Source organism: Anoplophora glabripennis, unplaced genomic scaffold, assembly GCF_000390285.2.
Source record: "Anoplophora glabripennis isolate ALB-LARVAE unplaced genomic scaffold, Agla_2.0 scaffold68, whole genome shotgun sequence".
Lineage (NCBI taxonomy): Eukaryota > Metazoa > Arthropoda > Insecta > Coleoptera > Cerambycidae > Anoplophora > Anoplophora glabripennis.
In genome coordinates, this window is record NW_019416739.1 from 150,944 (window position 1) to 167,336 (window position 16,393).

Consider the following 16,393-nt stretch of genomic DNA (forward strand, 5'->3'; position numbering starts at 1 on the left):
AAAAAGATACAGGGTGATAAACTTCAAAAAATATTTTTAATTTTTTTTAGTTTTTAACATTGTATCTTTTTAACGAAGCGTCCTAGATAAAAACTTTATAGCAAAGACTCCCCTTAAAATTCACCAAAGAATACGAGGTTTCATTTTTGGTCACCATTTGTGAATCACCCAGTAAGAAATTTTTGAGTTTTTACACAGTTCTATAAATCCTCTGTAACTCTAAGAATAAGAAATATTGCTTTAAATGCAATCAAAATTCATATCATTGGCACAGAAATTTAAATATTTTAAGAGGAATTCACAATTTAACATTTTTACAATGATTCTTTTGGACTTTTGATGATGGCATTGAATTTAGAAATTATATTTATAGTTTTTTTAGTAGTTTTAGTCAATTCATTTAAATGTGCGGTTATTTTAGACTAAAAAAATGAAATTCAAAAATCACAAATACTTCGATTTTGTAATTTTCGTTTCGAAAATTTCAAGACTTTATCTCGAAACCTAAGCATTTCAGGGCATAGATATATACAAACTTCTGTTCCAAAAATGATCCAAGCAATCACAAAAAATATTTTTACATATTTAAGTTACTCTCTGTATTTCTATTAATGATGTTTTCACACAAATATTAACTTTTTAACCAGTATTTAGTATTTCATTCCATTATCTTGATAATTATATTTTATTAATATGAATTAATAGTTAAAATAATTATAATAAGGAAAATTACTGAACACTGAAACCAAAAAAAAATATGCAGATCTAAATGAATACAGAAATACCTATACAGTTATATTTTTTTCAGTGTTAAAACTATTAGTTTTAAGTATGTAAATTACTTTTATTATTATTATGATTATTATTATATGAATACGTTTATTTACTAGACTAATTAATGTGATGTAAATTATCCAAAGAAATATATATTTTTTTGAAACATTATATATTTATTAATATATTCTGTAAAAATATATGGCTGATATTTGACCAAGTCGTCTGTTACTTCAATATTACGAGGGGTGCTTTTTATATTTCGGGAATAGAGAACAAAAAAAGAAAAAATCATCGAATACTGCTTTGTTATTTTTCAAAATATTCTCCAGAAAGATCACTACACTTATGCATGCGCTCGCATCAATTTTTGAAGCACTTTTTCCATTCCAATGGAGGTACCTCCAAAACATGTATTTTGAACACATAAACCACTTCACAAGGCGTTGAAAAACATCGATTTCGTAATTTATTTTTGATGTGCGGAAATAAAAAAGTCACTGGGTGCCAAATCAGGTCTGTACGGTGGATGACTCATCAATTCAACTTTTTCAGTTCTCAAAATGTCTTGTTTGAGACAATGTGTGAGAGCTCGATTGGTGGAAAATGTGCTTCTTTGGCGGTTGGTTTCCCTTATTTTTCCGAAGCCTTCTAATATACAAATGGTTGTATACCATTCAAAATTGACTATTTTTTCTAGATTCTTTATTCTTGGAAATTAGCTGACGAGGAGTATGTTCAAATTACAAATACCAAAAAGAAGTCATTTCAAAAGAACTGTATGTATTATTTCTTACTATTTACAGGTGTTTTGGGAAATAGTACTTACCATCAATAATATACAAAAAGTCTAAGGTAAGACTGATTTAAAATACTTTTGAATAAATATCTGATACTAGAACAAATAACACAGAACATGAATGGAAAAATAAAATATGTGAAAATTTAAGATAAATAATTTAACTTATATATCTAATCCCTTCCCGAGTCCAGCCCAATGATCAGGTACTTCTAAAAAGTACCTGTGCATTGCTTCAATAAACCGTTTTTGATATTCTTCCGGAGACACGATTGTAGGCAATTTCCCCTGTCCCCCTAAAAATCCACTTTTTTTGACAATGGTTTCTAATCTCTTATCCCATGTAAACGTTCTTATATAATCTAAAATAAAGTATACATTTTCAGACTAATATTTAAGATATGTACCAAATACTCTACCTATAATTCCTAAAACTAACTCTTTATTTTCTGGATCTAGTCCTACAAGTAGAGAATAATCCATCACAGACTGAGTAAAGAGGAATTCAGTATCATTTTGTATTGCAGCTGTCAGAACAGCCTTGGAATGTGGTAAAATGTATAGAGGAGAATCGCAAGTCACTGAAAATATCTAAAGCTATAACTCAAAATAAAAAAACACACATGATCTTACACATATTTAAAACTTTTTTTTTTATAAATATAAGTTTTTTCTTTTATTGGTCATTTGCTACATTATTTCATTTTATGATAATATCTGAAAAAGTGGAAAACACCTAGTATCTCCTTTAACTAGTGGACACCATGTACAACAAAAAATTTATATTACGACATATTTACTTACTTTTAAGAAGATTTTCATCCAATAAAACTATTTCCCCTTCTTGGTTTTCAGGTACGACTAATCTATTCCTCATAGATCCTTTTAGGTCAAATTTCTGCGTTACTTTTCTATTATAGAATAAGTTTTCCATCACAAGCAAATTATTTCTATATGCGATGTTAGAGTTATTCCTAAATATAATTTGATAAATTCCTACGATTTTTCCTAACAGCGTTGGCTGTTTAGTGGTATAGCTTTTGTGCATATAAACAAAGTAGTTTGAAGCGGACTCCAAAAACAGTTGAACTTCAGATTTTGACATTTCTTTTAAAATAAATCGGTCATCTGTAAAAAAGGAAATGAGTGAAAGGAGTGAGTTTTGTTTGCCTTTTAATAAAGAATAAATAAACAAACAAAGCTCTGGTGTATACAGCATTCCGTGAATATCCCGAAATGTATGTATTAGAATTAGACAAATGGGAAGACACATTAATATGAGGTTAAAAGCAGAACACAGGGCAGATACAGGACACGTGATGGATCTATCTAATACCAGAATTCTACTGAGGGTGAGAAAATTTTACAGAGATGCAACAGAAATCCAGAAGAGTCAAGATAATTTCAATTGAGACCCACTACATATATGGAATTTGGAAATGACTCGAGACAGACGAAATAATCACCATGGACCAGGGCACACAGTAAATGTAAATACCAGCTAGAGATGCGTCTCTCAAAACATCAAGAACCAACGACACGGCAACCAACCAGTCAGACAGTTTTTTTACTCTACATTCTAAAAAAAATTTGAAATCGGCCAAAAAATAAAGAAGAGAAGTTACAGGCTTGTACCACATTTAAACGCGACATCATGGAGTGCTCGAACATGTATTGAATTTGACGAAACTTGGCGATAAGACATTTTAAGGGATGCTGAATGAGAATACATAATCTGTTTTTTAGAAAAAATCGCTAATACCAATTAGTAGTATCGCAGTTACATAGAGTTCTTTTTACCCTACATTATAAAAAAGAAATTTTTGAAATCGGCCAAAACATAAAGTTACAGGCTTGTATCACATTTAAGCGCGACACCCTGTATATATTTATCTTAGGTATATATAAANAAAAACGTTTTAATAAAAAAAATCTACTTTATATACGTAGGTATATGTAGGTACCTTAGATATATATTAATATTCTGAAAATAACGCTGAAAATTTAAGGTATGTCCCTGTCACGGTAAATTGTTACAGTAGTTCCGATAACAGAACTTTATTGGCTTATTTCTCATTTTTTTCTTCGAATTCCATGTCAACAAATATTGTAAGGACTATATAATTATGCCTCAATTTAAGACACGCCTTCAAATATCACTTGTTAGGGCAGATAGGCAGATCAATATTTAATAAGCCTTTGCTACAGCTTGTGTATATTTCCATCTTAATTTATTATTTATTTGATAATAGCATGTGCATTTAATATCTTTTTTTTTTTAATATTAGTAAACCACAAACAGGGTGTAATTATGCAACATACTGAATCTTTTTTTATATAGTTTTCTCAGAAAACTTTATTCCTGGTTTCCGCATAAAGAAATTAGTTTCTTCATTACCAAAATTTGTCAGTTATTATTGTGGAAAAAATATAAATACGGGATTGTTAGAATATGAACTTAATTAGTAAGTTTTTTTTATGCATACAAATGATTCTAAACAAATAATTATTGAGATCCAAAAACGTAAAACAACTGTTACATCTATTTCCACCATCTTTTCATGTAATAAAAGGATTATTATAATAAAAATGTTAGTAGAGAACGCGTTTCATTGGGACACATAAAATATTACATAAAAAAACGAGTCACTATGTTCAGCATGTGAAGCAACATAAAAAATTGTACTTATTGCGGGAAGCACAATATCTGCACAGTTTGCCGCTATCAGCACGGCAAGAACATCATTTGAAACAGGTATCGCAGTGAAAGGATTAATATTACTCACCCGCAGTTTTTGAAAAATTCGAACCAGACTTTCCACCTCTTGCATTCCATTGTACCGATCTAGACAACGATCTGACATATGCTTCTTCTCCCATCGGTAGCACCAATGACCTCAATGTTGCAAATTTCTCAGCTAAATACACTCTACAGAAGAAATTGCAGTTGGGATCTTGGAATTGTACGTCAATGTGACAGTTTCTAGATTTTTTTGTGTCTTCGGTTTTTTCCGTTGCTGGTGACGTCTGATCAGACTGACTAAAAACAATAAGCCATATAAATATCAACATTCGTCAGTTCTTGGTGATACCCACTTTGCATCAGAATTCGTAGAATTAAGAGGCGAATTGACTAAATCTGGTTTTGAGTCTTTGTTCCGTAAAAATCCCAGAAGATTAAGCGACTTATCGTCGTCACTTTTTTCCTTATCAGAGTTGCTCTTGCGTTTAGTTACAGGACTAGGGCTTTGTTCCGCATTTTTTTTAATAGTTAAATCTTCAAAAGCTTTTTTATAATCCACTGAGTTTAAGGTATATGAAATAATAGAACTTGGTTCATTCTCGTAGACAACTATCGGTATTGATGTACCAAGTGGAAGAGTGTAGTGTTCTTGAACACCAAATGGAGGCTATAAATGATTAAAAGACAGAAACATATTATACGATCATTTTTAGGCACTTACAGATATTGACGTCAAAGTGTGTACCGAAGGTAGTAGCTGTGACAGAATATTTTTAACGGTTTTTTTGTCTGATTCTTTTTTGCCATCGTTTACATCTTCACTTTGAATCATAACCGTTCCGTCATCTGAGTAGGTTCTGTGATGACTTTTCGGAGATGAAGGACTGTGATAATCATCTAAATGTAAAACATTATATACACTTTTAAATGATTTCAACACATTTAAATTTTGCATTTAACACAATTATTAATAAGTTCATGTATAAATTTTTTTTTTTCAAAAACAAGCTTTTAGTGACGTCATTTTATTTTCGTATTCTTCTCAGCAAACCCTTTCATTTGATACCCATATCACGGGGGTGCATAAAAAATAACTGGTCCGCCATCTTTGGGAGTCTGCCATATTGGATTTATAATGACGTCACTTAGCTAACCATGCATTGTCATCCAAACTAAACATGTATGCAAACTTTCAGCTCAATCGATTGGAGTTTTAAAATTCAGTTGCAAGATTTCACCCATACTAACAAGGCAAGTTAAAAAAAAGCTTGTAATAAAAAGTAGAGTATTTCTGATCTGATGAAAATGGAAATTATTTAAAATTATGATCTTAAAATGCTTACTTACATTCGTTATCCAGACTTTTTAATTTCTTGAATATTAAATTACTTGTTCCTTTTTCTGGTTGTTCATTTATTTGTAATTCATTGGATAATTCTGATGTTACTGTTTCATCAACACTGGAGTCTGATTCTATTTGAGAAGGCTTGTCCTTTTTTTTGTCAGTATCCTTTTTACGAGTGGCTTCCGATAGCCTCACATTCCAAACATCCACAGTTTCCACTATTGATTTTTTTATTTTAATAAGAACATCCGATATTTTCCAATATGCTGCATACAATTCTACAAATTTCAGAAAATGGATACATAAAACATACAAAATTTTACAGCTCCGATAATAAGAAGTTTATACCAAGATAGGTTAGAAATGTTTCATTTTTCTGATTCATTGAGATTTCGCCAAAGCCTCCGAGATGTGCACCAAGAAGTTGTAAGACATGCCTACTATTTAGCGAAAGTCTCTGAGCTGTGTACCACAAGGATGCAAGATATGCTTACTGAATAGCGACGGCTTTTGAGCTGAGCGATAGCAATATGTTCCGAGTTGCACAATAGAGAATATAAGACAAGACATGATTACTAGATAGCGATGGTCTCTGAGCTGAACAATAGATATTTGAAGGGTATTATTAGATTTTCCTACTATTTAGCGAAAACCAGCTGTGTACCAAGAAGGTGTAAGACATGTCTAGTATTTAGCGAAAGCTTCTAAGCTAGATATTTAGAGAATATCAAAAGTCCCTACTATTTAGGGAAGGCCTCTGAGCTGTATACCACAAGGATGCAAGATATGCTTACTGAATAACGACGGCCTTCGAGCTGAGCGATAGCAATATGTTCCGAGCTGCACAATAGAGAATATAAGACAAGACATGATTACTAGATAGCGATGGTCTCTGAGCTGAACAGTAGATAATTGAAGGGGATTATTAGTTGTCCCTACTATTTAGCGAAAGCTAGCTGTGTAGCAAGAAGGTGTAAGACATGTCTAGTATTTAGCGAAAGCTTCTAAGCTGATATTCAGAGATTATCAAAAGTCCCTATTATTTAGGGAAGGCCTCCGAGCTGTATACCTCAAGGATGCAAGATATGCTTACTGAATAGCAACGGCCTTCGAGCTGAGCGATAGCAATGGGTTCCGAGCTGCACAATAGAGTATATAAGACAAGACATGATTACTAGATAGCGAAGGTCTCTGAGCTGAACAATAGATATTTGAAGGGGATTATTAGATGTCCCTACTATTTAGCGAAAGCCAGCTGTGTACCAAGAAGGTGTAAGACATGTCTAGTATTTAACGAAAGCTTCTAAGCTAGATATTCAGAGAATATCAAAAGTCCCTACTATTTAGGGAAGGCCTCTGAGCTGTATACCACAAGGATGCAAGATATGCTTACTGAATAGCGACGGCCTTTGAGCTGAACAATAGCAATGAGTTCTGAGCTGCACAATAGAGAATATAAGACAAGATATGATTACTACACAGCGACGGTCTCTGAGCCCAATAATACATATTTGGAGGGAATTATCAGATGTTCCTACTATTTAGCGGAAGCCAGCTGTGTACGAAGAAGGTGTAAGATATGCCTAATATTTAACGAAAGCTAGGAAGTGCAAGATATGGTTATTAGATAGCGATGGTTTCTGAGCCAAACAATATACATTCAGAGGAGATTATCAGATGTCCCTACTAAGAGCTGCTTATTAGATAGCGGTGGTCTTTGAATTGGAAAAGATATTTCGAAGGGATTACGATTTACCTTTTTCTTCAAAGTCTTTATTTTCAATTGTTGGGGAAGTAAGTTTTAATTGGACTTCCTCAACTTTTTGCTTAAATAGCACTTGCTCCTTACAAAGGAGTTGTTTCAAGTTACCAATATTTTCCAATTCGTCCACTGGAGAATATGATAATTTATCTTGTATCAAAGAGAATATTTCATGGCCCTTTTGTGCCATAATTCGAACTTCGTCGATTAATTTACTCTGGAATTGATTTGCATCATTAGTAATTTCAATTAACAGTGGAGGCAGAGATATCTCCCAAATATTGATGTACGTGTATCTGAAAAGTACGTACATTCATTTTATTTCCTCGTATAAATCAAGTAGTTAAACTTACTTAAACGATGCTACATAATTTTTGAAACCGAAGTACTGGTAATGATCATGATGCAAGCTGTGGTTGCAAGAATATTGGCCTCGTCTGCTGAAAACGTCTCCGTGGAACTTGGATTCTAAATATTTTGCAAAAGAGTAAGACCACGTGTCTGCTGACATAGGTACGACGGGGGAAACACTTTGGCATTTTGTACACCAGGTCCACATAACTATACTTTCCTCAGAAAATTCATTTTCAAAGTAGTTTAATGATATACTGACACATCCAGAGTTATGGACGAATCGTCTCGTATGTTTCACCATAGGGGTGTCGCACGATTTAGAAGGACAATAATATGTAGGTCTAAAACAGTATCTTTCCAAAAAACAACCCAAGGGAATATCGTTACGTCCGTAGAAATCCATAAATACAACCCTTAAAAAGATTAATTTTATAAATAAACCGTTTTTTTCACAAGTGAACAAATGACAAGATAACGAACGAAAATCAGTGTGATTCAAAATAAACTACATACACACATTTCAAATGGAAACGCTTTTTTGTAAAAAAAGGATTTATTCACAGATTTAATCTATTTCCGTTCTTTTTATGGGGTAAGCAAACGTATGGAATTATAAATTGATTAAATAAACAAATAAAATGTTCTATAATGTATTCTTAAATGTGCAGTTCCAAATTAAAAAAATAATTTTTAATTTTTGTGGATGAAGTAGTTATAATTACGAAAAATGAAAAAAAAAACATTGATAAGTTAACAAAACATTAAGAACAATTAAATCTTGATGGAGTAATAACTAGAAAATAAAATCTACAGAAGTTGGGGAAACTGTTTGTCCTGAAGTAAGTTTTTTAGATTGGTTATATCATTACGATTTAAACGTGCAACTTTAACTTACCAAGGGTTCACACAAAATGCCGGTGCATTATTCGACTCTGCACTGAAGCTACAAAATAAAACAGCCAATTTTTGGTGGTTTGTCGGATCGAGCACATCTTTGGTGCTTTCCTGTTCTAATTCCAAAGTTTTCTTAATGTCATCTTTCTTCGTAACAATGCAAATATTCTCTTTTTTCTCATATCTACCACCGCACGCTCTAAAATTAGCAAGCGAATTTTGAATATTCACGTCTTCTACATTTGTGGTTATTTTCGTTTTTAAAAAGGCGTGCAGTGGTTTGATCTGAAACAGCATAAAATAAATACAGCGTGTAAGAAGTTTGACTGACATTACTTCAGCATAAGATAGTGTAGTCATAAATGAACAAAAAAGTTGTATATTACAGGGGTGTAAGATTAACAGTTTTCAAAATACAGCGAGTATTAATATTGGGGATTTTCAACACAACCTGACAACAGCATTTAACCTAACGCGACACAGCTGGTGCATACCACATGTGCACGCAGCAGACTTGTCCTACGGAAAAAATGTAAACAATTATTGTGAAACATTTAGTAAATTTCAAGACAATTGTTTTCCAGTTTTTAAATAAATAAAATAAAATGTATCGATTTTGTAGTACGAAGATAGTGTTGTGCTTAAATTTTAGCTCAAATTTTAGAAATAAGGAATCTCTTAAAACAGGAACTTAACTTTTAATCAAATTATGAATTTAAAAAATATGTAATTAAAGTACCCAAAGATTCACGTCATCCAAATACTCATACGTATTAAAATTCAGTAATTTTTAAACACACAAGTACAAAACAAACTAGAAAAAATGCTCAAAATGTCCACCACCACTTTTGACACCTTCGAATCCAATTTTCGCGCACTCCCTGGAAAACACCTCAAGGAAATAGTGGTATGCAAAAAACACTCAGACATGGTCCAATTCCAGATACCAGAATTGTGTATTGCTGGACAGCTTAGTACCTCGTGTTATCCGACGCGCCGTTGTCACATTGCTCGATATGAATTTTATTGAATTTTAAATTTAATTATTTTTTAGAATTAAGCATAAACAAGTTAAAAAAAGTGATAAACATTGTATTTTATGGTATTCTATGCACGCGGTTATGTCAATATTCCTTAATTAATCGAACTTTTGTACATCAAGTTGGATATTTCTCGGAAATGGTTGAGTTTAGGACTCATGTCATATAAGGTGTTTTTGTATATTTCTATCGTCTGTTAAAATTAAGGCAGTCAAACTTCTAACACCTTGTATAATATTCAATAAGAGTTTTAATTCAATTTCAAATAAAATTAATAAAAATATTTAATGAGAATAATCACCAAACAAAAAGTACCTTTTTGTTATTAGAATTTCTGTCAACTGGAGTTAACTCTTCTTTCCATTTATTCTTTTTATTATTACCGAACTGTTCACTGAAGTATATATACCTCGGAAAAAATTGTCTCAGTTTGCATTTTTTTCCAAATTCCGTCTCTAAATAAGGTACCGAAAAAACTATAAATGGTGATATACATAATATCGCATCGTCCAGCCATTTTCTGAAAATATTAGACAAGGGTAATTCAGCCACTGTAAATGTTTCTCCTGTATCCACCTTTGTAGTTTCATTTTCGAGAGTGTAAGAATGTAACGGATCTGTAAAATCTTTAATTGTTTCCACTGTTATTTTCTTCGCCTCGATTACTATTTCATTTTTCTCATTATTGCTCTTTTTAGCGACTGTCGGTTTTTCAGTTTCAGATGCAGAGCCTAGTAACTTCGAATTCAAGTTAGTTATAGTCTTTGGTGTTGGAAAATCTGGTGAATTTTCTTTACTGTCTTCCAAAAATTCACATTTTGTATTTGGCGGCATCGCAAATTCGTCCATTAAAAAGGACTTCTCTAAACGCCAGTTATATGCTGTAAATAACATGAAAGAGGCCACTTTTTTCATTTGAATTAATTCAGCCTTTGATCCACCTCTCAACAAAACGGTACCACCTAGATGAGGAAGCGGTAGGCCATCAAAGAACATTAGCGTTTTTACTCCGCCTAACAATAATTATACGAGTTAAGTAAAGTTTAATTCTGTACAAAAATAATACTTAACACGTTTAACAGTAAATAGTATTTTAACTCACCCCTTTCAGTATCAAAGCTTTTTACATAAAATCTTTTGCACGTCCCCAACTTTGGTCGCCCAATATGAGCGTCAACGGCTGATACTATGTCTGCTTCCGTACAACGAGCCAATCTTTCCAAAACGCTTTGTTTTACGTTCTGTACGAGGGTAATTTTGTGTTGCCGTAACATATCTTGAGCAAGTCTCGATACGTTTCGTTGCACTAACACGATATTTGGTTGGAGAGCAACTATACGAGCTGCCACATTTCTTAAGTATTCATGTTCCTAAAGATGTAAAAAAATTGCAATTATAATAATATGTAATAAATCAATCAAAAATTAATCTGTGTCCATTCACAAAGATGTTAAGATAATTTAAACAATCACTTATTAGAGAGAACAAATATTTTTTCATTTTAGCACTATAATTATTAATAACATTAATTAATTAATTATTACTTCCTATACATTTATATAACAAAACTTGAAATTAATATTTTTTACCTGCATTAAAACTGGCTCTAAAGACATTAATCTTCCTTCAGTCCTTTGATAAACGATCGAACATTGTAACAACAAAATTCTTGGGTTTTCAAGTTCTGTTAGCATACCCTTGTGGGCGACATTTTTGCTGCATACTATTCCTCCAACTAGTGCCGTTTCCTTTCGTAAGTTTCCAGTTAAGATTTTAAATTGTACGTAATGTCGAATATCCAAATCAACGGCATCATGATTTTTATCTGAAAGATTAATTTGCCATTTGCTGAAAATTTTCAGTGTAAGGCAATTATTTTACCTGGTCTAATAACGGTAATTATATTATGTATTAAAGGAATAATTATATCGGACCATGAATGAGACAACCCCTTAAATGACAGTAACTGCTTCATTAAACTTTGTTCGTGCTGTTCGTATGTCTCACTTAATAAACCGTAGGCTAATTTCTCACCATTTTCATCTCTTAATGCCGACACATTGAACCAACCTTAAATATTTAGAGGTGTTATTTCTGCAAATGTTTATATATAGTTTTTTTTATTATTACCCGATTCAGGAGCTAATTCTCTTTGTTCCGAAGGCCTTACAATTGTGGTTTCTTGCTGTTCTTTATAATCTGGTTCTATAGAATCTGGCGACTTGTAACCTGCCTCAAAAGGGCGCGACAAGTACACTGTGTTTGCTTCTAAATTCAAATCCAACATGTAAGACGAAGATGATGTTAGATTTCCTTGATTTAAATTTATTGGAGATGTTTGTTCATTATCTGAATCTAGAAATATTGTCTATTATAAAGAAAGAAATATTATGGGTTATCAGGTCACTATGAAAAAAAAGACAAAAAAATATAGAAAGTCGGCAATATACGAGGTTTAATTAAAAAGTAATGAAAATGTTCAAATTGCATGTGTTGTATATTGTCTATCAAGTTGATTCTTTGTTTTTGTATCATTGTACAATTTTATTAACAGTTTTTTCAAATTTTGGTCAGACTTTAACACCACTATATTTGTAATTTATTTACAATAGTGGTGTGTGTGGCACCTTGCGGAAATCCAAACAAAATCAATAATGGATTATTTTTTTCATATAAAAAAAAAGAACCCATATAAGGAATTTTAGCCAAAACCTAATTAAATTCTCCAGCAATAAAGAAGTTGCAAATAAAAATGTAGCTCTGACATCCTATTCCTTTTCAACTATCAATATTGAGACTAAAGAACGCCACTCACGTTCCAACGCCGCAGTACAATTTTGTCGAATGCGATTGCAGTACAATTGTGTTGGAAATCGGATGGGAACACACACGTAACGATTTTGCAGTACGAATTTTACTTTCAAATGATAAACATGTCAGATGAAAATACACTTTTAGCGGCTCTTGCGCTTTGTATAACCGAAAAGACGAAAAAAACACAAGTAACGTAAGGTGGTGGTGCAAAAACTGGTTATTAAAAAGACATACATACAGTCACGCCCATTTATTAGAAGAATTGCGATTTTATCATGATATGATGGCGATTTTATTTTCCAAAGACATTCTTGTTCTTTATCCAGGTCAAAAAAATCTCTTAAAAATGTCTCGCTATAAGCCATTTTCGAAATTCACTAGCAAATGATTTGTTCCGCAGTATTAAAATCGTACATTCTAATCGCAAATCACAATACACGGTCAAATAAACGACCCAAGCAACAATGCCGTACTGCAGCAGACTGACTGGTTTGTCTGCAATCAAATCGCACCGACTTGGTCGAACAGCGAAAATACACGATCAAATTATGTTCAATTTTATCGCATTCGACAAAATTCTACTGCGACGTTGAAACGTGAGTGGCGTTCTTAAGATACATTTGGCTCAATCAACATTTTAGTCTCTAATATTTCTAGTTTTAAGATTTCCCAGCCTTTCGGAGACATCTTGTATATAAAATTCAAAACTCGTAATAAGTAGTTGCTTTTTCTTATATTAAATAAATAAATAATAAATTAGGAAACGATAAACTGAATATTCTACTGGTATGAAATGTTAAAACATGACTAATATTTATTTAAAACCTAATTCAGTGTACCTGTCATGCTAGACTCTTGAGGGATTTGTTGCACCCAGCTCGGTTCCTCTTGAGAGGAAATTTCAATTCTTTTCTCGGGTTGTGGCAATGTCATGAGACTTCCTCGTTTATAGAAAGCATAGCCGTCGATAAACGATGCTGTTTCCGATGCATTTTCTATATAGCCACCTTCTAAAAGTGCTTGGCAAATAGCTGATGCTTGAACTCTGCAAATTTCAAAGCAATAGACATTTCTTTTGTAATTTACGAATAATAACTATATAAGAAAATCAACAGAACAAATGTGAAGAATGGAAAATTGACGGCTGATGATAGGGTGTAGGGTCCTAAAGATAAACATATCCGTACCTGTTATTTGCTTTTTGTTGGAATATTAACCAATCAACAAGCTCAGAACCAAGAATGCACTGGGTATAAGTCCTCAACCGATACCTATGTGTGTCAAAAGGTACTCCGGTGGTAGGTTTACAAATTTCTTCAAATAAATTCCTAAGCGATATTGAATTCTGTAGAGCTTTACATTTTTCTTCTGTTGTCAAATAGGTGACATGAGAACTAAAATATTTAGTTGGTAAGTTGTACTCCATGAAAAACTGAATCATGAAAATGTGAATATAATCACTATTAAATGTTTAAAATTTTCCTAAACCTTTCTGTTTTATCCTATTTGGTACAAATTCAATTGAGGTGATACAAAATTCAGTCTCGTAGTGAGACTTTAAATGGTAACATCGCTAACCAATTTTTGTCAACAAAAACAAATAAAATATGCTTCGATAATAATTGAAAATGAACATATTCAATTTGTTTTAAACTCATATTAAATCAGACATTTAATGTACAGAAGTTAACGCTTGCTAAGATATAACCTACTAAATAGGGTAATATGAAACAATATTTTGTAATATCACTTTTAATTATTTTACCTAGAGATTTTAGCTAGCTAGTTTGTTCGAGTATAATATATTTTGAGTAGGTAATAAATATTTTTTAGATATGTAAATAATAATATACAAGGTGTTATTATTTTTAGTATCCCCATTCCATTAATGGCCCTTAATTTTTTTCAGTCTTATTTTATCAACTGAACATACAGGGTGTATCTCAGTTATGAAGAATTTTTCAACAAAATTTCGAAACATCTCCATTAATTTTCATTGTAGAATCTTATGGCGATGTTTGGTAATCATTTTAAATTGATTAATATGATGTTTAGTAAAAGCCTTAGTGGACAGCCAAATATTTCATTACATTCTTTACATCTAAAATTACCTATCTGAGTTTTTACTAAACTTTTAAAGGCACATTTTTTTAAATTAAAACAAAGGAAAAAAATATGGGTTAGGTATATGTTCTACGAACAGTTAACTTTTTTTTAGTAACTCTTACTACGGATTTGAAATTGGTCAAGGTAGATGCCGTTAATGAATGGTTTTACAAATCAAAACATTATACAATTCAGTAAAATAATTACTACTTTGCATCCTACCTTCCGGAGGCGAACTTTTCTTCTTGATAACCAACAGATATTTTTCTTTTTGCAGTATTTCCTTCCGTCATATTATTGCATAGTGATTGGGTAACATTATCTTCCAGATCTCTAGGAGAAAGTGAAGATCCAAATTTTGACTGTAAGTTTTCCTGTAAAATTTTCAAGTCTGTTGACAAATCAGTGCCTAAATCAGAAGTTTGTAGATAGGATAGGACTACTTTGCAACAATATGTACATACTCTTAAGTCACCTGTAAATTAAATCAATTTAACATTAAATATTAAGTTTCCCAGCAAACACAATCAATGGTCATATATGCCAGTTTTTGTGTTTGCTGGGTTGTTTAATAATATGAAATGAAACATTACCAGAGCGACTTACCAGTACAACCAAAAATTTTTCCTGGAATTTGCTGATTACAGCACTGCGAACAAAATATTTGTCCACATACTCTGCAGTGGTGTCGTCTGCGAAATGTAGTAAATTTTTCAGAACATTCATAGCATTCCTTACTTACTGAATCAGGCATCCAATACTGTTTTAATTCTGTATCCCCATAATCTTGTAAACTCTAAAGCAGAAAATTAATTCAGATAGAATTATAATGTAATTCTGGTAGAAATATATGTATTTTTATTACTGCTTTTGTGACAATAAATATATGGTATAATACAAGAGACACTTACTGTGCTTTTTAACGCTAATAAGTTACTTATTCTCTTTAAAACATTAGGTAAACTACGGCCTTCATTTACATCAACATTATAAACATTTGCTGTTGATTCTTTTCCAGCATAAGCCTCAACTGAAGAGTTAATAGCCCAATTAGGAAGAGATTCTTGACCATCATTATCTAAAGTTTCACTAGTTTGTTCGACTTGTGTTGTGTTTTTAGTTATTTTAAAAAAATTCGATATAAGTTGTCCAACGCTTTGTGGTCTTTCTTCAGGTTGTAAAGGAGCAAACTCCGTTAATTTTGTAGGTGATTGCAAGTTTTTATTCATGATATTTAACGTAAAGTTATAATATTTACGTAACTATTTGCATTTTAATTAATGAAATAAAAATGAAATTATGATAGATAAATACCACAATACGCTCACAACAACAGCTGACATCAACTGTCATCTGTGACATCTGCCGGTGCTGTCACGGAATAGTCGTTTTACTGATGCACAATTGGATGTTGTTGGTCACGTGGTTACAAGGAATCCGTCATCATTACGCATGCATGTGGATCCACGCTTTTTCACAAAATATAAGCGCGTTCGGTTATTGTCTCACAACTCAGATCGTTCTGTATTCCATATTATTCATTTTCTGTTTATTTAATCTGAATCCACCTGTATTGTGAATCGTAAACTTAATTTGGAACGGGACACGGTTCTCCTTAGATTATAATCTGATACCGAAAAGCTGATTGGCTGAATTTATAAACCCGCCATATTAAACCAATCAACGGCTGTGATTTCAGGTTACAGTCTAATGACGTCATGCTATGCGAGCCCACTTCACAAAAGTGATCTTGGATCTTGGT

The 16,393-nt window shown here is 32.2% G+C and overlaps 1 protein-coding gene across 1 annotated transcript; it reads right to left on the minus strand.

Moving 5' to 3' along the window:
- Window positions 1–1,059: 1,059 nt before the first annotated feature.
- On the minus strand, window positions 1,060–15,958 carry LOC108905231 (putative 1-phosphatidylinositol 3-phosphate 5-kinase). The gene is made up of 20 exons (XM_018708025.2): window positions 15,543–15,958; window positions 15,238–15,427; window positions 14,854–15,106; window positions 13,713–13,919; window positions 13,365–13,570; window positions 11,842–12,066; window positions 11,593–11,781; window positions 11,301–11,536; window positions 10,814–11,081; window positions 10,027–10,724; window positions 8,673–8,956; window positions 7,777–8,190; window positions 7,418–7,719; window positions 5,664–5,939; window positions 5,038–5,213; window positions 4,670–4,983; window positions 4,360–4,613; window positions 2,378–2,701; window positions 1,993–2,154; window positions 1,060–1,935 (listed from the first exon to the last, which is right to left on the minus strand). The coding sequence occupies exons 1-20, from the start codon at window positions 15,858–15,860 to the stop codon at window positions 1,739–1,741; spliced, it is 5,493 nt and encodes a 1,830-aa protein (XP_018563541.1). The 5' UTR covers window positions 15,861–15,958; the 3' UTR covers window positions 1,060–1,738.
- Between the last annotated feature and the right edge of the window lie 435 nt (window positions 15,959–16,393).